This window comes from Cricetulus griseus, chromosome 2, assembly GCF_003668045.3.
Source record: "Cricetulus griseus strain 17A/GY chromosome 2, alternate assembly CriGri-PICRH-1.0, whole genome shotgun sequence".
Lineage (NCBI taxonomy): Eukaryota > Metazoa > Chordata > Mammalia > Rodentia > Cricetidae > Cricetulus > Cricetulus griseus.
The window spans coordinates 288,099,836-288,122,584 of record NC_048595.1 but is presented as its reverse complement, the minus strand read 5'-3'; the positions used below and the strand labels follow the sequence as shown (position 1 = coordinate 288,122,584).

Here is a 22,749-nt window from a genome sequence, read left to right as displayed (position 1 = left end):
AAAGTCCATTACTTATTATCAAGTTTCAGATACTGTGTGTAGCTGCTATACTTTTCTTTTTTCTGTGTGTTTTTTGAGATAGGGTTTCTCTGTGTAACACTGGCTATCCTGGAACTAGCTCTGTAGACCAGGCCTGCCTCCACCTCTCGAGTGCTGGGATTATAGATGTGTGCGACCACTGACTGGCTAAAAACTTTATGTAGTATGCCACTGTGCAAGTTAGTACAAACCATCTTGGCTGTAGTCCTATTTGTTAGTGGTGCATTGCACTGACTACAGCTGATGTGACATCACTCAGGGGTAGGCATTTTTCACTCCATTATACTTTTAGGGGACTGCTGTTGTCTATTTGGCCCATCACTTTGCTTAAGATTGCCAGTGTGTGTGACTATCTCCTAGCAGGGTCATCTGAGGAACATAGAGGCTTGTTAGAAATGTCCCTAATAAATGAACTCTGCTTGCCTGCCCCAACCCCATCTTTTGCTCCAGGCCTCCCTGGCTGTACCTCTCAGTTACATATTGTAACTATGACTTTTCTGTTCATGCTGCCTGTCCTTAGTGCATTCTTATGTTCTAGCTTTATTTCTCTTGTCCTGATAAAAGTCTTTGACAAAAGCAACATAAGAGAGGAAAGAGTTTATTTGGCTCTCAGTTCAAGGTTACAGTCCATCATTTTGGGGAAGTCAAGGTAGGAATTTGAAGCAGGTAACATTCTATCCAGTAAGGAGCAGAGAGAAATAAATACATCGAAACTGCCTGCTGCTCACTTTTCTACTCCCAGGGGTACACTTGTTAGAATGCCCACAGCCTTTTGGTCTAGAATACCTGGAACACAACGGCATCAGCTTGGTCATTGAGTCACATTTTCACCATTACAAGATTGGTCTTGATTTGATCAACGGGAAACCAGAAGACAACAAGGAAGGAGAGGTATTTGAACCAATTTAAAATGAAGAGCCTGAAGTTTGCAACAGAAGCCCCAATCACCATTCTTTGAATGGCTCATTTTGAGGTCCAGGCATGATGGCACACACCTTTAATTCCAGTGCTCAGGAGGCAGAGGCAGGTGGATCTCTGGGAGTTCAAAGCCAGCCTGGTCTACCAAACAATCTTGAGGCTACATAGTGAGGCCCTGTCTCAAAAACAAAACAAAACAATGATCAGAGAACATTATACCCAGAAAATAAAGACCCTAAGTTATGAAAACGCTGTACATTGGAGCCCTTGATGACTGACTGGATTTCCCTTTTATTTATAGCAGTGTCAGGTGCAATGAAGTCTTGGGTATCTCACATTAAAGTACAGCTGTGTAACAGCTATCCACCTGGGTTCCTGCACTCATTTTGGTCCTCTGATTTCACACATTAGTTAGTGTTTCACTCATTTAACAAGAATCCTTTAAGGGCAATGGCTGTCAAGCAGCTCATCCTCTCTGAACACACATTGCTATCCCCATCCCACCCCCAATGCACAGGGCTGCCACACCACGAGTCCCACCCGTTCTCTCAAGGCTGTGTAACAGGGTCACTAGAATCCTACAGCCAGATGCTCCCAGGGGATGGCCCAAGGCAATGGCTCCTCCATCGATGTTGACCTACAGGGAAGGAGAGGATCTTTAAGTCAGGCTTCTGTGGACACAGGCTAACACCCCAGTTATCTTTCTCCTCTCAGTGTTATGCTGGCACTTCATATCCCCCCCCCCCCCCCCCCCCCCCCCCGCCAATGTCATTGTAAAGCTTAGGAGTAAACACTGTCTGTGACACCTGCTGATTCCCTTGTTTCTGGAAATGTCCTATTCATCGTGAACTAACATACTAAGTTCTTTGCTGTGAAAAACAACAAATAAGTCAACTGAAACTTAACTAGTATTTGTTCATCTCTTGCCAAGGTGACTGGTCCTGGGAAATGACCTCATTTGTTGTTTTTTATGGCCTTAAGTATGGATTGTGCAAGTTTGCTGGCAAACCACACAACTTGATGTTGGTTACCTTCTCAGTGTTTAATCCAAGTTCTTTAGCTATTGCAGCAGACACTGCTGCGAAGGCTTCATTGATTTCAAACAGGTCAACATCCTCCAGGGACCAGCCTGCTTTTGCAACCTACAGGAAAGAGGAACCAAAGTCAAATCATTCATTACTAACATAAAGGTATAGACATGAGGTGCTGGAGAGATGGCTCAGTGGTTAAGAATACTAGCTGCTCTATCATGAGGAGGGCTCACAAGTCCTTGTAACTCCAGCTCCATGGCATCACATGCCCTCTTGTGGCCTCCATGGGCACCTGCATGCTTGCACACACACTGATTAAAAAGGAAGAAAGGGTGTACATGATATATGTGATATACCCCTCAAAGACACACCTCTTAGTAAACTGCCTATGAAGTTAGGTGTGCCTTGGAGGCTTCCATCTGTAAACCAAGGGCTGTAGAGGCTACAGTCAGCCTGCATAGTGATACCCCACCTGAAACCACTGTCAGTATGGATTGTTACTATCTGAGCCCAGGGACAAACATTTTTCCTAAGTGAAGCTGACTCCATTCAAAAGGCAGATGGTGTTTTCTTGGTAGATGTGGTCACACACACACCTGTAATCTCAGCACCTCAGAAGCTCAGGAAGCACAGTGTCTAAATTTATACAGTATAAGGCCCAGCCTCAAAACCAAAAGGATATACTCTAACTACCCCTTAATGGAGAAAGTTTAAACTGTCGGAATGATGAAACAAACAGCATCTGTTATGTGCAGGTAACACACCACACTTGGATCTGACTTTAAAAAAAGTCTAGGGGCTGGAGAAATGGCTCAGCACCTGATGCTCTTCCAGATGACTTACGTTTGGTCCCCACACTCACTGTCATAAGACAGTCTGTAACTCTCCCAACACTTCCGACTGGCACACAAGTGGTTTGCAGACATATATACAAGCAAAACACCCATGTATTTAAAATAAAACTAAAAATAAATGACCTGGGGCAGGAGAAAAGGTTCAGCAGATGAAGTGCAAATGTCCTGAGGTCAATCCCCAGAACCCACATTGGGGAAAAAAAAAAAAAGGATGCTGGGTGGTGGTGGCGCATGCCTTTAATCCCAAAGGCAGGAGGATCTCCATGAGTTGGAGGCCAGCCTGGTCTAAAAAGCAAGTTCTAGGATAGCCAGGACTACATGGAGAAAGCCTGTCTTGAAAAACAAAAACAAAAACAAAAACCATGAGGCATGGTGGTTCACCTCTGATCACAGTGCTGGGAAGGCTGACTGGGCAGATCTCTGGGGCCAGACAGTCACCTAGCCTGACTGGAAAATTTCAGACTATAGTGAGACTTTGTCTCAAAAATACAGAGGAGGGGTACAGCAATTTGGCTCAATGAATAAAAGCGCTTCATGTCAGGCCTTACTCCTGAGTTCTCCAGGTTCCACAAGTATAAGGCAAGAACAACTCCTGCAAGTTGTCCTCTGACTTCCACATGTGCATCAAGCCTAAACACACACACACACACACACACACACACACACACACACACACACACACACACACACACACACACACACACTGACAGGATCCTAGATCAGATGACCAGGAGGGTAAGAAGACAGGAAAGCTGAGGCCAGGATGTCTTATACAAGCTATGTCTTATGCTAAGCAAGCTTTTAAATAAGTGCAGCACCTTATATACAGTTTCTAGGGGAGAAATGAAACAATGAAACAAAGGTCAGCAGGAAGTTAGCCAAGCAATGTTGCACAAGGGGAATGAACACAGGGTATCTCAAGTGTGCCACAGGGAGCACACAATGGCCTTGGGACTGATAATTCTAGTTTCTTCAGAGGGGAAAAAAAAAAACAAGTTTCTAGGAGCGGAATCCTAACTCCTTCAAGGTCTTGACTCCAGCTCCAAACTTGCCACATACGTCCCTGGGCAAGGACACAAAACTAGGTTCCCTTTGTCCTATCATCTGGGCATCTGAGAAGCCTTGGATTGACCTGGCTTGCAACCGACACACACACACACACACACACACACACACACACACACACACACACACACACACACACACAAACATGGGCTTTAAAAATATGTATTCAAAATTTTTTGTGTGAGTGTTTTGCCTGTACGTATGCAAATACACCATATACATGCCTGGTACTTGTGGATTTTAGAAGAGGGCCTGAGATAACTAGGGACTAGAGTTACAGACGGTTGTGAGCTTCCATGTGGATGCTGGGAATTGAACCTAGGTCTCCTAGAAGAGCAGCCAGTATTCTTAACCACTGAGCCTTCTCTCCAACCTTCAAATATGTAGGTTGGTTTTTTGTTTGTTTTTCAAGACAGAGTTTCTCTGTGTAGCCCTGGCTGTCCTGAACTCACTATGTAGACCAGGCTGGCCTCAAACTCAGAGATCTGCTAGTCTCTGCCCCCAAAGTGCTGGGATTAATGGTGTGGGCCACCAAAAGTTTATGTATATAGCATTCTGCCTCCATGTATGCCTGCACACCAGAAGAGGGCACCATATCTCATTATAGATGGCTGTGGGCCACCATATGGAAAAAGAACTCAGGACCTCTAAAAGAGTAGTCAGTGCTCTTAATCTCTGAGCCATCTCTCTAGCCCGAATTTTTTTTTTCTTTTTTAAAAGATGAAACAACAATGTGTCCTCCACCTTCACACAAACCCAAAGATACAAGTACTTACATAAATATATGACCCAAATGTCAGGGAGGGAACTAAATTCACTTAAGCATATATATATATATATATATATATATATATATATATATATATATATATGCGCGCTGGTAGCAGTAACAGAATCAAGCATGTCCTTATACTTCAGAGTGAAGGGATGCGTGTAAGAGGAGCTTGTGCAGAGCTACAGTTAGTTGTCCTCAGAGCATCACCAAAGCCAGGGAGGAGGTCACAGAGATGAGCAGACAGATATGCAGGTATGGACCTGTGACCTCAAGAGTTGGGAGAAAGAGGCTGAAGGCCCATGAGTCCAAGGTTGTTCAAGATTGTCCTAAGCTACACAGTAGGTTTGAAGGCAGCCTGAGCTACAAAGAAATCTGTCACAAACAAAACAAACAGCTGAAAGACTACAGAGTAAGACTCACAGCTTGCTTTATGGCTGGAATTGGTCCTGCTCCCATAATGGAAGGCTCCACACCAGCTTGTGACCAGGAAACTATTCTTGCTAAAGGTTTCAGCATCCGACTCTCGGCTTCTGTCTTCTTCATAAGAACCACAGCAGCGGCACCATCATTTATTCCTGTAAACAAGTGACTTGGTTTCTGTGGTGCTCTTTACGTCAGGTACATACCCAGGGCCACCACCTTTTCCACCTGAAAGCATTAAGCTACTGACAAGTTGGCAACGACATTTGCTGTGATTCATCAGACTTCACAGTGTACTTAGAAATGGTCAAGGTTGCTGGGTGGTGGCGGCCTTTAGTCCTAATCCTAGAGAGGCAAAAGTGAGTTTAAGGCCAGCCTGGTCTACAGAGCTAGTTCTAAGACAGCAAGGGCTGTTATACAGAGAAACTCTGTTTTGAAAAACCAAAAAAAAAAAAAAAAAAAAAAAAAAAAAAAGAGGAAATGGTAAAGGTTAAGTCTAGAATATGATATTGACCTTTCTTCCTTTTGGGGAAGGGAGATGGAAGGAAAAATAAAGAAATAAGCCTAGGCATCACTCACAGATACTGGGAACTTTCTGGAGCTGGAAAAGTATGAAGGAAAGTAAACTCTGAAGTCCTTGCTTCAACCTCACAAAACCCTGGTGCAATGCTGAGATTAAAGGAGTACCTCACCATCCCTGGCAACTTCAGAGTCCCTCCACTACCCCAGGACAGGGTTTCTGCGTAGCTCTGGATATCCTGGAACTCAATCTATACATCAGGTTGGCCTTGAACTCACAGAGTACTAGGATTAAAGGTGTGCACTACTATTGCCCAGACAACTTTGTAGTTTTAATTTTATTCTTTTCACTTATATGTTTAATCTAGATGTCAAGAAAGCAAATCACTAAGTATAGATTAAATAGCCAAGCATATAGAAGTTATAAGCTTTCCCCCTAAACCCATAATTTTGCGTAGAAAAACATTCACTGGGTAGACCTCAACAGAGTCAGTACTTCCCTCAATGTCCTTCAGAAATCGAACCTGATGCATTAGCTGGGGTGACTGTTCCTGTCCCATCAGAAAGAAAGTAAGGTTTTAGCTTGCCCACAGCTTCCATGTTACTCCCATGGCGAGGAAACTCATCAATTTTCACTTCAGTAGGACCTGCAGAAAGTAAAAGCAGTTAGTTACCCAGGATGAGTACAGAGAAGGCAATATGCCAGGACTGGGGAGTCCTCAAACAAGAGCATTTGCATGTGGAAGAAAGGCTTATTCACATTTACCCGCTTCATTCCAGTAGCAAATTACTAGAATTACTGCATGCTACCCCATGAGAACTCTTGGTGAGACAGTATTGTGTTCCAAATCCACAGGCCTTCCCAGGGAGAGGTTATTTGTATGTATGCACATGGGTTTGAGGCACTGCATTTAGCTGGCTACAACTGAGTGGATCAGGAGTGGAACAGTCCACCTTCTGTGATCTGGGCATGAATGTCAGCTATTGATGAAGGAATTGTCTGCAGACCCTGTCTGCTTCAGTTCATGGATGGTGACCTAACATGATATGGCCTCTGCAAATGGATGTGAGGTGCACATGGGGGCAACTGGAAAGGCTTTGTTTGGACTGTATAGAGGAGTTGTATCTTCTGACAACCACAAACTGATGCTCCACTCCTCATGGAGCCCACTGGATACACACTGCAGATGTGGACAATTTGAAGATGACAGTTTCCCGTGTAACCATATCCCATGGAGACCCACATCTTTAATCCCAGCACTCAGGAGGCAGAGGCAGGAGGATCTCTATGAGGTCAAGGACAGCCTGGTCTACAGAGTGAGTTCCAGGACAGTCAGGATTACACAGAGAAACCCTGTCTTGAAAAACCAACCAACCAACTAATTAAACAAAAATAACAAGCAAATAAACCCAAAAGACAACAACACATCATCATCTACTCTCTCACATTCAGATGTATAAAGTCTACACCTTAACAACATGTACCCCAGACTAATAGCTGGGAAACCAGCATAGGACTGTTCCAGACCCCTGAACGTGGATGTCAGTTTGGAGGTCTGAGCAATCTATGGGGCCTCTGGTAGTGGATCAGTATGTATCCCTAGTACACGAATGGACTTTGGGAGCCCATTCCACATAGAGGGATACTCTCTCAGCCTAGACACATGGGTGAGAGTCTAGGCCCTGCTCTAAATGATATGACAGACTTTGAAGATCCCCATGGAAGGCCTCACCCTCCCTGGGGAGCAGAAAGGGGATGAGATAGGAAGTCAGTGGGGGAGGGGAGGGAGAGGGAACTGGGATTAACATGTAAAACAAGCTTGTTTCTAATTTAAATTAAAAAAACAATAACAACAACAACAACATGTAAAGGCTAAAGTTCCCCAACAGCCCTATATACCATCCTTGTGGGTGTTACTGGGTTTTTCATATCTATGGACAGGCTCATGTCTCCTGTGGTCTCCATACTCACCTTTCCTAGAAGACACCAACACTGGCACAATCTCCTTGTCAAAGTGGCCAGCTTTCTGGGCATGCTCTGCCCTGTTCTGGGACACAACGGCAACCTTGTCCTGGGCTTCTCTACTCACTTGCCATTTTTTGGCCACATTCTCAGCTGAGAAGAAAAGGCAAAGACAGCATATTCATGAATGCTGTCTCAAGCTTCTTACATTTAAGTCTCTTTCCCTTTCTATGTCTGCAGACTTCCAGAAATCTGTATCCAGATTCACCACTGATACCATTAGCTCATTAGTTAACACTGTCTACAGGAACCGTCTGGAAAGTAGAAGTTCACAGGTCTCTCCCTCTGTGGACAACTCACAGTATAAAGATGTCTGCTGCCAAGCACAATGGCTTGAGCTTGACCCTTGGGATGAACATGGTGGAAAGAGAGAACTATGGCAGGTTTTCTCTCATTTTTATACAATTTTAAGTCAGGAAGTTTAACATTAGTACTGTTTCTTGGCTTATTTTCAAATGTTACTTTTTGTCATAAGAGTGAAAAGTAAGCCAGTTTGCTGGGCATGATGGCACACAAGCTAGGCAGTGGGATCTCTGTGAGTTGCAGGCCATTGTGCTCCTTAAGTTTGATAATATCATTTATTTTATCTCTATGTGCACATGTGTGCAGCTGCCTGAGGAGGCTAGAACATGGCATCAGATGTCTGGAACTAAGCCACCTGACATGGTTGCTGGGACCCGAACACATTGAGCCATCTCTCTAGCCCATGGCTGCATAGTTCTGAAGAGTAGGGGCCTCTCTCTTCCATCACATTGCTTTATGTTTCCTTACTGAAAAATGACTTGTCAGCACAGGTGATAATCAGTTTATCTTGGTTATGGATAATCAGTTATGCTTGGTGCCCTTGGAGATGAAGTTTCTACATGTTTTTTGTTTGTTTGTTTGTTTTAGATGGAGCCCAAGACACTGCACATTCTAAACAAGTGCTATAATATGAAACTATATCCCTAGTTTCAGAATCTAATTTTTTTTTTTTTTAAAGATTTATTACATATACAGTGTTCTGCCTACATGCCAGAAGAGGGCACCAGATTGAATTGTAGATGGTTGTGAGCCACCATGTGGTTGCTGGGAATTGAACTCAGGACCCCTGGAAGAGCAGTCAGTGCTCTTAACCTTTGAGCCATCTCTCCAGCCCCAGAATCTAAATTTTTAATGATCATCTTGGTGATGTTCAGGCAGGTAGTCTGAGAAACTGGCTAGACACTAGGGTGGATAAGATCCAGGCAAGACTCATGACACCTTCCATGGTCTGCTGGTGCTCTCATTGGAACAGAGAGCCTGGAGTCCATTTGACACATTCCCAAGACCTCCTCACACTTGAATACAGTATCTCTTTTGCTTACACTTTAGCCTTTTCCTATTACCCTATTCATATGACTGATACTTCTCACTGAACTTTAGCCATTGCTGCCAGCTTCTGAACAAGTTGATTCACTGCTCAGGGTTTACTTAACTCACAGTCAAATGCTCCTTCTGTTTAAGTTATATTTATATATAGTCAAAGTATTGGTTTTCCAATTGCTTCATAGGAAAACAAGGAGCAAAACCAATGGTTCTCAACCTCATTAATGCTGCAGCCCTTTCATACTGTGGTGACCCCCAGCCATAAAATTATTTCATTGCTACTTCATAACTGTAACTTTGCTACTTTTATGAATCATAATGCAAATATCTGATATGCAGATGACAGGTCTTTCCATCACCCAAAGAGGTCACGACCCATAGGTTGAGAACTGCTGACCTAGACACATGACTAATAATACAAAACTGTGTTACCAGAAGAACTAGCTTATGGGCTAGCACCTCTCTTTTTTTTGGAGACAGGGTTTCTCTGTGTAGCTTTGGAGCCTGTCCTGGAACTCACTCTGTAGGTCAGGCTGGCCTCGAACTCACATAGATCCGCCTGCCTCTGCCTCCCAAGTGCTGGAATTAAAGGCACATGCCACTTTGAAACACTTTTTTAAAAATTAATTTATTTATTTCCTTTTATGCTTGAGTGTTTTACTTGCATGTATGTCAATGTACTATATGAGTGCCAGATGCCCACATAGATTAGAAGAGGGCATTGGATCTTTTAATTGTGCTTTTAATTTTAACTGCTGAGCCATCTCTCCAGCCCCTGAACTAGAACATTCATGCAGGTACATAATAATCACGTTTTTAAGGTTTTCTTTTGTCGTTTGTTTTTGGGACAGGATCTAAATGTGCTGTATTCCCCTGACTGAGCTAAAAACTCACAGAGTACTATGGAGATGAGGCGGCTCTAAAACATACAAAGATCCGTTTGTCACTGTCTCTCAGGTGCTGGGGTTAAATGCGTGTGCCACAGTGCCTGGCTAAGTTCTTTAAATATTTTTTAATTTATTATTTATGTGTATATGTGGCGCTGAATTACCTTATGTACAGTATGTACAGGTAATGCCTGTGGAGGCCAGAAGGAACAGGATCCCCTGGAACTGGAGTTACAGATGGCTGTGAGCCCCTTGATGTGGGTTCTGGGAACCAAACTCAGGTCCTTTGCAACAAGGCCAGTACTCTTGACCACTGAGCTATCTGTCTGACAATAGTCTTCTTTGTCCTAGTAGCTCAGCCATGGCACTAGCAAAATGTGCCTTTCAGGAAGTCACTTGCTGCCCGTTCAGTTTCCTCACTTAATTTTCCATTACTGTTTCACTTTTTTTGCTCTTGTGACCTAAAAATCTGGTGAAAATCTGTCATTTTAGCTTTCCTGTTTTTCTTCAATTTAATGTTATCTTGTGGCTGTTTTGTAGTGGCATCTGCCCTCTGCCTGTACAATGTGGGTCATTTCAGCAGGCACATAAGAGATGTTAAGGATAGAACGAGTGAGCTGCATACACTTGAAGGCATGATCTCTCTCCTTTCTTGTGTGTAAGGTCCAGCCATCAAAGTTGTATTCTGATCCATGACATCTACAACTGGGACAAATGCTCTGGAATCAGGTCAAAGCAGACCACAGGCCACTTAGGAAAGCTCCACAAAGCATCAAACACAAAACATATCCCAGGACTCTCTGGGAGCTACTATATGCCTCAGCTTCCTGACTAAAGCAGACGCTGGACAGTATGGTAGCTTGATGGCCACCAGACTCAGAGCCTATGCTAACAGTCTCACGGTCACATGCTCTTGTCAACTTTTCTAAAGCTAGTGCTGGCAGCCACATCAGCCTCACCTGTGATGCCCATATGATAGTTGTGAAACGCATCTGTAAGACCATCACACAGTATGCTGTCAGCTAGCGGCATCTCACCCATCTTGACTCCTGCTCTCAGGTGAGCCAAGTGAGGGGCCTGGAAACAGGAAGTAAGAGCAGGGTTAGACTTGGTTGTCATTAATACTCTCCTTAGGGTCCTTAGGATCCCACACAGACTCAGAATAGTCTGGACAGTGCTTCCTCCTCTTCATTTACCCATCAAGCCCTTCTCCCCACTACCTGCTTCCCCAGGTCAGGGCCTGAAACCTCTTGGCATTAGCAGACAGTCCCACCTGCCTTCTCTTAAGAGTCTATTCCTCTTTAAGTTGCTCATTTCTATTTCTCCCTCAAACATGTAAGTTGGGAATAACAGCACTGACACCATATTGGCTTGTGTGACCATACACAACAGCCCAGGTGCAGTTCTGCACATTAGTACATCCAACCAGAAGGACTCCACCCACTTTGTGACCTTTGGCCTGCCTCCTCCTGAGCTCTGCAGTGGCTGAGCTCCCTGGGTCTCAGTGGCTTCCAAGGTCAGACCTGGAGCTGCTTCAATAGGAAGAAGATACTGTTCTACTGTAGTGCCAGCTTGAAGGACAGCACTTGGTGAGACAGATGGGGATGACAAGCCTCCTGGAAGGGGTCAGCTCCCCATGAAGTCAGCCATGTTCTTTCTGTTGGTTTTTGAGACAAGGTCTTGCTGTGTGATCTAGGTTGGTCCTGAGCTTTTGGTCTCACATGCTTCTCAGCCTCCCAAACAGCAGGGATTGGGCATGCTTCTCCATTGGTGGCTTTTACATGTTCTACCCTCTAGGAGATCAACAAAGCCTGGTCCCCGGAGTCCCTCCTGACCAAGGGCCATGACAAGAAGGTCAAGTGGCAACACGTGACTCCACTCTCCCTCACAGTGGGAAAGCAAGTCAAAGACAAGCTAGCCTGGCTCCTGTTTCCCTCTGGTCTGGGATCTAAAGTGGTGGAGATCTGTCCCTGTGCTGTGTGTGCAGATCGTGGTCTTGATTATTTGTGTGTGGACTGTTCTGAGCTCTAGCTCCAGGTCAAAAGTAGAACAGTGTCTAGGGATGCATGTACCCTGAACTGATGAGCTGTGTCTAGGAACAGGCTGCTTCAGGTGCACAGAATTCTACCTGACCTGTTTGAGTTCAGCTGCCCTAAGACTTTCAGCTGTGGGGCATTCTCTCTGTAAGTTCAATCTAGTATGATCTAGGGGTTTTAAACAACAGAGCTTATGAGTTCCACTGTCCTACTCTGTTTAAAGAATGTTTAATCTGTCCAAAAAAGGTAGTGCCAGTACTGGTGTGGACAGTGATAGGTGGATTTCTGTGAATTTGAGGCCAACCTGGAATACATGTGGAGTTCCAGGCCAGTCTAAGCTACATGGGACCCTAAATAAAAGGGGGAAAAGATGAGCAGGGCATGGTAGTGCACACCGTTAATCCCATCACTCGAGGGGCAGAGACAGGCAGATCTTTGAGTTTGAGGCCAGCTTCAAACAAAGTGAGTTACATGACAGCCAGGGCCACACAGAGAAATCCTGTTTTAAAAAACCAAATAAATGAATGAATGAATGAAAACAAAAGGGGAAAAAAATAAAAACAAAGGAAGGCAGTTTCAGTGAGATGACTCAGTGGACACAGGCATTTGTACCAGGTTTGGTGACCTGAGTTCAATCCCCATAACCCACCTGGCAGAAGGAAAGAATCTACTCCAGCAGTTGTGCTCTGACCGCTACCTGGGAATGGGGGCATCTGCCCATTCCACAGTAATGTGGGTGATAAGCGTTTTTATTTCATCTCAATCGGAAAATCAGGAGCCTAAGTAGGAATATTGGTCAGGAGCAGTTGCTCCTTTATTGGACTATCTTAATTTTTATTCTTTAGTAACATGTAGAGGGGTTGAGTTATAAATGTGGATGATTTAGGTGGCCTTAATGACCTTGTCAACTTCCTAAGGATGACACCTCTCAGAAGTTAGTTAATTGCCCGTGGAATAATCCTTCTTAGTGCTCTGTAATGAATTTCCTGTAATAGACATGTTTATAACTCTTGGGCATTGTAAAAAGGAGCTTTCTCAAAGTTTTAAAATTATAAGGAAGGTAACTTTTATAAAAAAAAAAGTTTTGGGTACTTGGAAAATATGCAAAAATCCAAAAAGTGCATATACTTGTAATCTTAGCACTCAAGAGGCAGAGCTGGAGAGGCAAGCACTTAAGGCCAGCCAAGGCTACATAGTAAGGCCTGAACTAGCCTCAGCTACATTGTAAGAAGGGATAGCAACTATTGTGGGTTCACTTCAAAAAACACTGTAGATGCTTCTGGAACAACAGCTTAGAAAAGTCATACTCTGCCTCCACTGCCTGGATGACAGGCTGTTCTTCACACAGGATTTCTCTTCCAACCTGGGGAACAATGAGCATTCACAAAGAAGTCCATGCTGAGTCAATCTCAGTGCGCTTCTCAGTGGGACATGCTGCATCCTAGGCGAGGAGGATGGTGAGCATCCCTGCACTTACCTTGCTCATGTTCTCCATGCCTCCTGCCACCACAATGCTGGAGTCACCTATGGCTATGGACTGGGCTGCAAGGCACACGGCCTTGAGGCCTGAGCCACAGATCATCTGGCAGCTCCATGCTGGAACTGAGTAGGGGATCCCTGCACCCACACTGGCCTGTCGAGTAGGATTCTGCCCACAACCTGCAACAAGGAACACAGAAGCCTCTAGGCCATCAAGGAGAAAGGTACATATCAGGGTACAAGTGTAGGCTAAATGCTCTCGAGGAGATGGCCTGCCAACTTTGTCCAGGCCAGCTAAGTTCTCACAGAGGCACAGATGCCTGTTTCCCTCTCTGCCTGCCACTCTAGACCTGGGACAGGTGGCAGCGTGTGAAATTCCTATGTGTTTCTGCGAGAAGTCTCCTCCTCCTCCTCCTCCTCCTCCACAAACAAGTTTCTAATACCTAAGATAGAACCTAAAGATCTTCATTTCTAGAGGGCCTGACATTTCCTCCCAGTTGGCAAGAAATGTCATTAAGACCAAAGGTGACAGCCAGCTAGTAAACACAAGTTGTAATTCAGACATGTAGAGCATTTGCTCCTAGAAACTTGGCACAGAACACCTAGGAAGAAAAGGGGGGCAGTTACTGAAAGAGGAAATCTGTGCATAAAAGCTATATAGAAAACCATGCTGGTGTGGTAGCTCACACCTGTAATCCCAGCAGTTTGCAAATCGAGGCAGAAGGTTCACAATAAATTTGAGGCTAGTCAAAGATTTGTGTCTTTTTTAATTTTTGTTTTGCCTTTTCGAGACAGGGTTTCTTTGTGTAGCTTTGGAGCCTTTCCTGGCACTCGCTCTGTAGACCAGGCTGGCATGCGCCACCAATGCCTGGCTTCTGTTATTTTTTTTAAAGATTTATTTATTATGTATACAGTGTTCTGCCTGCATGTCAGAAGAGGGCACCAAATCTCGTTATTAATGGTCGTGAGCCACCATGTGGTTGCTGGGAATTGAATTTGGGACCTCTGAAGAGCAATCAGTGCCCCTAACCTCTGAGCCATCTCTCCAGCCTCCAAAGATTTATTTATGTATATGAATGTTTTACCTGAATATGTGTAGGAGAGCACGCACGCACGCACGCACGCACGCACGCACGCACGCACGCACGCATGTTTGAGGGTGTCTGGTACTTTTGAAGGCCAGAAGATGGTGCTGGATTCCCTGGAACTGGAGTTAAGGGGGCTATAAGGCTCCAAGAGGGTGCTAGCAACTGAGCTCACAGGTCCTCTATAGGAGCAGTAGAGCTCTTAATTGCTGAGACATCTCTTCAGGCTCGAAGAGAGGAAGATATGTTTTAGAGACACCTGTGTTCCTCAGTCTATCACACTACTGAAACAATGAACCCCCAAACTGTAAGAACCCTAGGAATCTCATGCTGAGAGAAGGAAGAAGCTAAAGTCTGGTAGCAGGCAGATGTGGAACTTCTCTCCTAGAAAAAGGTTTCATATACTCTGACAACTTGTCAGACCATATTGCTAGAGAGACCCAGACAATGGGCCAATAGTGGGTGGGGCAGTAAACTGACCAGACTGTTTAAAAGCACAAATAAATCTCCAGCCCTCTAAAGTTTAATCTCACTTCTAGACCATGAAGGTGGATGTGAGAGGTCACTGGGTCTCTTTGCCCAGTTTAACCAAATTAAATAAACCTAGTCAACCTGCACACCTACAAATGTTCTCAGTAAGAGGAGAAGTTGGTTTTGAATAGTAACAATCATCTCTACAATCAATTCAAATGTATGCCGAGGGAGCATAGGGGAAGGCAGGACAGCGAATGCATGACCACACGCATGCTAACCACACACTTCACCACCTATGGCGGTCCGCGCCGCAGAGACGATAACCACGGGGTCCGAGCCTGCACTCATCCCGACGCCCTGCTTCCTGCCAGCCGTCAGCCAGGAGCCGTCTGCCACTGAGCTACACACCCAGGCCCATGTCAGTTATCAACAGAGAAAGGTCAGTTGTCACTGTCTACAAACCCAGCAGGGAGCAGAGGAAAGTGAAGGCATTCTCAGGCTCTCCTATCTTCCTCCAGGGAGGGAGGAAGTCCCCATGAGTGAGAAACAACCTAGCTCATGACAAGGGGACAAGGCTATACCTGTTCTGCTACAGCCATCCTTCCTGCTGCTGGCACAGTGCCAGGCCCACAGTTTGATTGAATGTGTGGAATTTTAGGGGTATGTGGAGGACTATGCATATCCCATGCACCAGGCTGGCCTTGCTTCTAACAAGGCAAAGGCGGTACAGCTGGGTGGTCTAGGATCATCAGGGAAGAAGTTTGTAAAGAAGCTGTGACCTCAGCTAGGGGAAGGAGGAGGGACAGAGAGAATCCTGGCAGAGGGAACTCTAAGAAAGAAATGTCCAGTGGTGTGTGTGTGAGAGAGAGAGTGCAAATAAATGGTCTGCTTCTAATGAGCCTGATCTCTCCCATGTTCGGTGGTGTGTGTGTGTGTTCCTGCGTGTTCCTGTGTGTTCCTGCGTGTTCCCGCGCGCGCCTGCAAATAAATGGTATGCTTCTAATAAGCCTGATCTCTCCTGGGATTACTGAGGAGTTACCTGCGGTCAAAACGTGTCCAAATATGACCTCGGACACCTCTTCTGGGGCCACCTTGGCCCTCTGCAGGACTTCTTTGATGACAGTTGTCCCGAGGTCGTGGACAGGCACAGTAGACAGGGCACCATTGAAGGAGCCTACAACGGAACAGGGTAGAGGGGCGGCACCTGAGCCAGGAGCACACTGAGCATCACCGAGGAGTAGGGTGTAACCGCATGCTTTCCATACAAAAACGGCTGTCGCCGGGGCGGGCAAAGGTGATGGGGACTTGCCGGACAATGCCGAGGCCAAAGCCTGCCTCAGCCCCTGCTCAGACCACTAGCTCCGGGCCCTCACCACCACAGCGTGACCGATGGTGCTTGGCGGAGCGGGCCAATCAGGGATCAGGAAAGAGAGCGCGTCTCAAAGGCAGCCAATGGGTGAGTCTGGCAGAGCGGTGGCTCTACGGCATGCAGCCAATCGCAGCACGAGGGGCGGGGCCGCGGGCGGGGCCGCGGGCGAGGCGCGAGGCACAGGTCTGTGGAGTCCGCGGCGGGTGGGCCGGCCACCCCCTCCCTTGCTGCGTGAGCCCGGTTCTCCGCGCACTTGTCGGGGACATGGTCGGAGGCCGGGGAACACTCACCTATGGCGGTCCGCGCCGCAGAGACGATAACCACGGGGTCCGAGCCTGCACTCATCCCGACGCCCTGCTTCCTGCCAGCCGTCAGCCAGGAGCCGTCTGCCACTGAGGTAAAACTTCCTTCTGTCTCACAAGCCGTGCTGGGGGCGGGGCTACGGCCTCCACGCCCCGCCTCCACGCGCCTGCGCGGCACGCTGGGCGGGCCCAAGTCCCGGAGGAGGTTGGCATGTAGGTTCTGGTTGTGTTGGATGGGGTGGCATCAACGCAGTTTGTAGTGCTGGTCAGGGTGGGGGGTAGACAATCCGGGGATAGCCTAGGGGTGTCGGAGAGCGATGGGGTGTGCAGACGGTCTGGAGGTCTTAGGTGGGGTCCGTGTAAACGGTCTAGGGGTGTCGACCTGGATGGGGTCTCCTCCAGGTGACACACTTCAGAGAGCCTCGCCTAGCCTTTCCTGGGTAGGCACCTCCCGCCCCTTCCTCCTCAGTGCTGACATCCCTAGGTCATGGATCACCAGGGCAATGGATCTCTGCTGTTTCAAACCCTTTCGGACTTCTTACTCAGCCAAAGGCATTTTGTCAGACTTGCTACTTGCCTGTGTCTGCCTAGTCATGTTGGTTTGCTTCTGCAGCTTGCTGGCCCACAGAGAATGTCACCTATTTAGGAAGTCACGACCCTGTGCTGGAAGGAAAGGCTTTCTAGGCAATTCTCGCAGTGAGTGGGAACAGTGGACAGCGGAGTAAGAGTAAGGTGCCACGGGTTGTGAGGAAAACAAACTGACATAAGCTGGGGCCTCCTCCTGTAAATGTAAATTGAAAAATATTTTGAGAGATGTAGATGGGTCAAATGGGGTTAAAGAGAACAACAGAGTTTCCTTCTAGAGAAATCCGTAGGGTCTGGAATCACTGTTCCTCTCTACTACAAGCGCTCACTCTAAGTCTAGTAGTCTGGGTTGTGTTCCCTGTTCCCTCCAGTCCAAGAAATGCAAGGGATTTCCCCATGCTTCATGCTTATTACATTTTTGTAAGATTTAATTTTTGTACATAGATGTTTTGCCTGCACGTATGTCTGTATACTGTGTCTGCATGCAGTGCCTGAGTAGGCCAGAAGAGGTTGTTGGATCTCCTGGGACTGGAGTTAAAACAGATTGTTAGCTGCCCTACTGTAGGTCCTAGGAATTGAACTCTGGTTTTCTGGAAGATCAGTTAAGTGCCCTAACCCCCAAATAATAAATGATTTCTTCTTAGGAGAAAAATAAAAAAGAAGCTATTATTCTTTTCTCCATCCATGATTTTAGCTTCCATCTGGCCCATGCATAGCTCTCGGTAGCCGAAGACTTCTCGGTGTTGCTGCTGCTCATTCAACAACAGCAGTCAGCTTCTTGAGATTTTCTCCTCTGCATACATGCCTGGATCCCCTGAAACTGGAGTTACAGAAAGTTGTGATCTAACATGTGGGTACTGGGAACCAAACCCAGTTCTCTGCAGTAGCATAAAGTGTTCTAAACCACTGTGCCTTCTCTCCAGGCCTCTGTTTTCCCACGACTCTGGCTACTCTTTAGTCCCCTTTGTGGGGTTACTCTCACTGCCTCTTCCCCAATTTTGTAGCAGTTCCCCGGGAAGCACCGTGTCTACTCCATCACTTCAGTTACCACCCATTATTTTGGCAGCTCTGAAATCCTCTCTAACCTTGTTGCCTATGAGCAGACTGGTCCTCTCTATTTAAACTTTCTGTAAAAATATAAAATTTATCATATCTAGTCCAAAGTCATTATATCTACCTCTTTGGCTTATTTCTTCTATCTGAAGACTCAGTGAGTGAGTGTAGCCTTCTGTGGTGAAGCTAGAAATCTCTTGCACTTCACTTAGATTGTACTTCTTCCAGGAAGCTTTCCTAAATGCTATCTTTGGTGTCCCCTCAGCTCTTATTCCTAATCTTATTTTTTACTTAAACATATAATTCTTAGTTCCCAGTTTCCTCTATACACTACACCAAGTATTCTTGATCCCTTATACTGTTTTATTATATGTGCCTAGCACATTTGAGGCAGTTAATCTGAGCAACACTAGTATATACCTTTTGCTCTGTGCATAAGAATAAATAGGTGTGGTGGCCTCAGGCCTATAATCTGAACATTTGGAAAACTGACAGAGGAGGGTCAGGAGCTCAAGTGTAGACTGGGCTACTCTAACCTCGTTTTTGTTTGTTTTAATAAGAAGAACACGGTCTATGGAGTTCTTTCAGCGATTAAAGTATGTGTGCAATCGAGAACCAGAGTTTGGATTCCGAGAACTCATGTAGATGTTGGGTGGATGTGGGGGTCAACCTACAATTCTAGTCTCATGGTAAGCCAGGGACCCTTGGATCAAGCTGGCTAGATAGATAGGCTGTATTGGTTAGCCGTTGCTTTACTGAAATGCCACAAAAGTAGAATAGCAGTTAAGAAGGATCTCTGACACCAGTCTCAGGCCTCCACACGTGAAGAAGTGAGTAGGAATCTATTCTTTTAGGAACAAGGTGTGCATTCACTTGTCCCCTGCCTGGAGGCTCTACCAGGAACCAACAGAGGAGAAAATCTCAAGAAGCTGACCGCTGTTGAATGACGAACAGCAACACTGAGAAGTCTTTGTAGCTCCTTACAACGTCTACCGAGAGTGCTATGCATGAGCTAAAATGCAAGCTAAAACTTGCATTTTAATGGAGAAAGGAATAATAGTTTCTTTTTTTTTCCTAGGAAGAAATCATTTATTGCTTTGGTTTACAGTTGCAAAGGGATAGAGTCCAGCATGGCAACAGGCAAAGGAAACTGCTGTTCACATTTCAATCCACACAGGAAGCAGAGCTAGAATAATTTTGTTGTTGGTGTTTTAAAATTTTGTGGGTTTTTTGTTTGTTTTTCGAGACATGGTTTCTCCATGTACCCCTGGCTGTCCTGGAACTCACTTTTGTACACAAGGCTGGCTTTAAACTAACAGATTTGCCTGCCTCTGCCTCTTGAGTGCTGGGATTAAAGGCATGCATCATCATGCCTAGCTTTTTCTTCTTAAATATGTGTATGTGTGTGCATGGCATGTGTGCAGGAGCCTGTGGGGGTTAGAGGGGGCTTCGGATCCTCTAGAACCGGAGTTATAGATGGTTGTTAGCCACTTCATGGATGCTAGATACTAAATCTGAGTTCTCTGCAAGATCAGTAAGTGCTTTTCACTGCTGAACCATCTCTGCAGCCCCTAGAATAGTTTCTTAAATAACACCTTTATTTATAGGCTGGCAAAAGAAAAAAGCATTTAACAGTGCTACTGACTGTCCTGAATGGGTCTTGCAGTCATTCTAGGGTTGTTTCATGAATTGTTGCAGAAGTCTGTCAGAAAAATGTTTTGTGAATATTGTTTTACAAAAAGCCATGTTAAATACAGTTGAGAGGACAAGCTCATCTGTTGAAGTCTCTTTAATAAGCACTTTGACACATGCTTACATTCATCTTCCCAGGAATAGCATTCACTGAGACAGTAGCTTCAGTATGGCCTGAATTCTCAATCCTGCTTCACCTCCTCAAAGTGTTTTGATTAGACAACATCAGATAACAACCACCATGACTGTTCATTCACCAAACTGAGAATATGACAACCGTCTTCCAATGTTGAACTTAACAGTGCTTTTAATTCCATTTGTCCATAAACCTTTTTTTTTTTTTTTTTTTTTTTTTTTGGCCATGCCAGGGATAACCTGGGCTGTGATCATGCTAGGCAAGCACTCCACTACTAGCCACACCCGTCTTCAAATTGCTTCCAAGGACTGTATTTAACCAAGCTTGTCTTAGCCTGCCATTTTTAACTATATACTTAACGCTTTTATAATTTATAATCTCAGTTACTGCATAGCCATCTCGTTGATCTTCTCCAGGTACAATCTCCAAATAGCATAGCAACCTCAAAGACTGTCCTCCCCAGGTTGTCGTTGTCTTCTTCTTCTCTCTCCCTCCCTCCCTCTTTCCTTCCTTCCTTCCTTTTATTCTAAAGGGTGAACACACACAGGCAGGAAAACATTAAGGGCTGGGCTCAGCTGGGTGGCCGGCCAGCTTTGAAGTGATATTATCAGGGACACTAAATGATTCCTCTAAAGAGCAGCCTTAGTATTATTGAAGTATTGAAGGTGTCATTACCACATTCTATGAAAAGGACAATGACAAAGTTCTGGCAGTTGCACTGGTGGGGAGAAGAGGAAAAGAGAAAGCAGTATCATCAGAGTTAGGCCATGTGGTAGACAGGCTGCTACATGGCAAAAGGGAGTATGGGGGCTGAAGAGATGGTACATCTGTTAAGAGCCCCAGCACCCATATGGCAGGAAGCTCACAATTGCCTGTAAACTCCAGTTCCAGGGGATCTGATGACCGCTTGACCTCAGCATATATTAGGCACACCTGTGATACACACACCTACATTCAAACACTACTCACATGAAATAAACCTTTTTTTGTTTTGATTTGTTTTTGGAGACAGGGTTTCTCTGTGTAACAGCTCTGGTTGTCCTGAAACTCTGTTTGTAGACCAAGCTAGCCTCAAACTCATAAATCTTTTTCTTAAAGGGAGGTAGGGGGCTCCAGAGAGGAAATGCAGTATTGAGAAAGCATACTTAGACCATGTAAATCAGATAGCAGGCCAATTGAGGAAGCTGCCTGGCTGTGGCTCTGTATGCTGACTGCTATAGGGCAGAAATTCTAGAAGGAAAACTACATTATCTCATTAAAGGTGTAATTATTCCTTTGCATGCCTTATGGTAGGTCTGCCTTAAGCAGTGTTCCCTTAGCCAGGTGATCAACCTGCCCAGCTGTACTGCACTAATTCTTAAGGGAGAGGACAATGGCGTGTTTCCACTCAGAGACAGATTCTAATCTTGTGGCTAGGAGGCAACAGTTTTCTTTTTAATGGAACTACAAGATCCTATAACACCAGAAAAAACTACTATTCAAACTTATTTGGTAAGTTATCAAGTAAAAACTTGTATTTGGCTAGGTGGTGGTACACACCTTTGATCCCAGCACTCAGTAGGCAGAGACAGGCAGATCTCTCATGTTGAGTTCCCAGGACAGCTAGGGAAAACAAAATCAAACTTGTACTTGAGTAGTAGCTTGACAAAGGTCTGTCACCAGAGCAGAGACTTCAGGATTTAACAGTGGCTGACATTTACTGTGTGCTTGACACTTGCTGCACATTGAGTGATGTATCCCTTCCACCTTATTCCCCACTGATGTGTTAGGAGTTGAGACCTTTGGATCATAGTGACCAAGCCCTCCTGAACAGGCTATGAGAAATTAGATGACTTCTCTACCTTGTGGAGATACAGCTGAGATCTTCACCAGGAACCAAATCAGCCAGTATATCAAAATCACTTCACACATCCAGCCTCCAGAACTGTGAGAAATAAATGTCTGTTGCTGATACCCAACGTGAGCTTGAAACGCTTCATTTCTACCAACTCAGCTAACGATCTTTTATGCAGCAGGGCTCTGATCATCTGAGAAGATTACCAGTAATGCCAGAACTCAATCTTACTACTTTCACAAACCACTTAACCTGGACAGGATCCATCCATCACCTTTCCCCAAGTGAAGCATCCAATTCCAGAAATTAGGACTGCTGACCTCACATGCAGCCATAAATCCTAAATTATTTGCAAAGTAGACTCAACAGAAATGTGACACTATTTTGACACTAATAAGCCTATATTAGATTTAGTCATAGTTACACTGCTGTTGAACAATTTCCTTTTGCATGCCAATGATTACATGCCAATAGACTAGGAAAAGCCATGTTTTTGTGTAAATTGGGTAAAAGGATATGTATATATACAAATAAAGCCAAAGCCCAATAGAATTTCATAAATCAAGGGAATCTTTTAACATACATCAAACTGGTTAATTTTATACAAATTTATTTAAAATCATATAGGCTTTATTCATGTAAGACAAAAGCTTAAATACTGCAGTCTTTTTGTTTTATTGAGACAGGGTTACTTTTTGTCCTGGCTGTCTTGGAACTCACTCTGTAGATAAGGCTGGCCTAGATCCACCTGTCTCTGCCTCCTGAGTACTGGGATCTAAAGGCATGTGCCGATGCCACTACCCAGCACAGCACAGTATTTTTAATG

General features: G+C 45.1%; 1 protein-coding gene and 1 long non-coding RNA gene across 2 annotated transcripts; one reads left to right on the top strand and one right to left on the bottom strand.

Annotated features, from left to right (window-relative positions):
- Positions 1-621: 621 nt before the first annotated feature.
- On the bottom strand, positions 622-16,744 carry LOC100760000 (acetyl-CoA acetyltransferase, cytosolic). Its single transcript, XM_027401090.2, has 9 exons — positions 16,612-16,744; positions 15,992-16,126; positions 13,392-13,573; positions 10,838-10,955; positions 7,594-7,737; positions 6,146-6,268; positions 5,103-5,257; positions 1,989-2,099; positions 622-1,594 (listed from the first exon to the last, which is right to left on the bottom strand). Exons 1-9 carry the CDS (start codon positions 16,664-16,666, stop codon positions 1,424-1,426), a joined length of 1,194 nt encoding a protein of 397 aa, XP_027256891.1. The 5' UTR covers positions 16,667-16,744; the 3' UTR covers positions 622-1,423.
- Positions 16,478-22,047, top strand: LOC107979858. Its single transcript, XR_004768484.1, has 2 exons — positions 16,478-16,718; positions 21,859-22,047. It is a non-coding gene; the product is annotated as an uncharacterized LOC107979858 (long non-coding RNA).
- Positions 22,048-22,749: the final 702 nt, after the last annotated feature.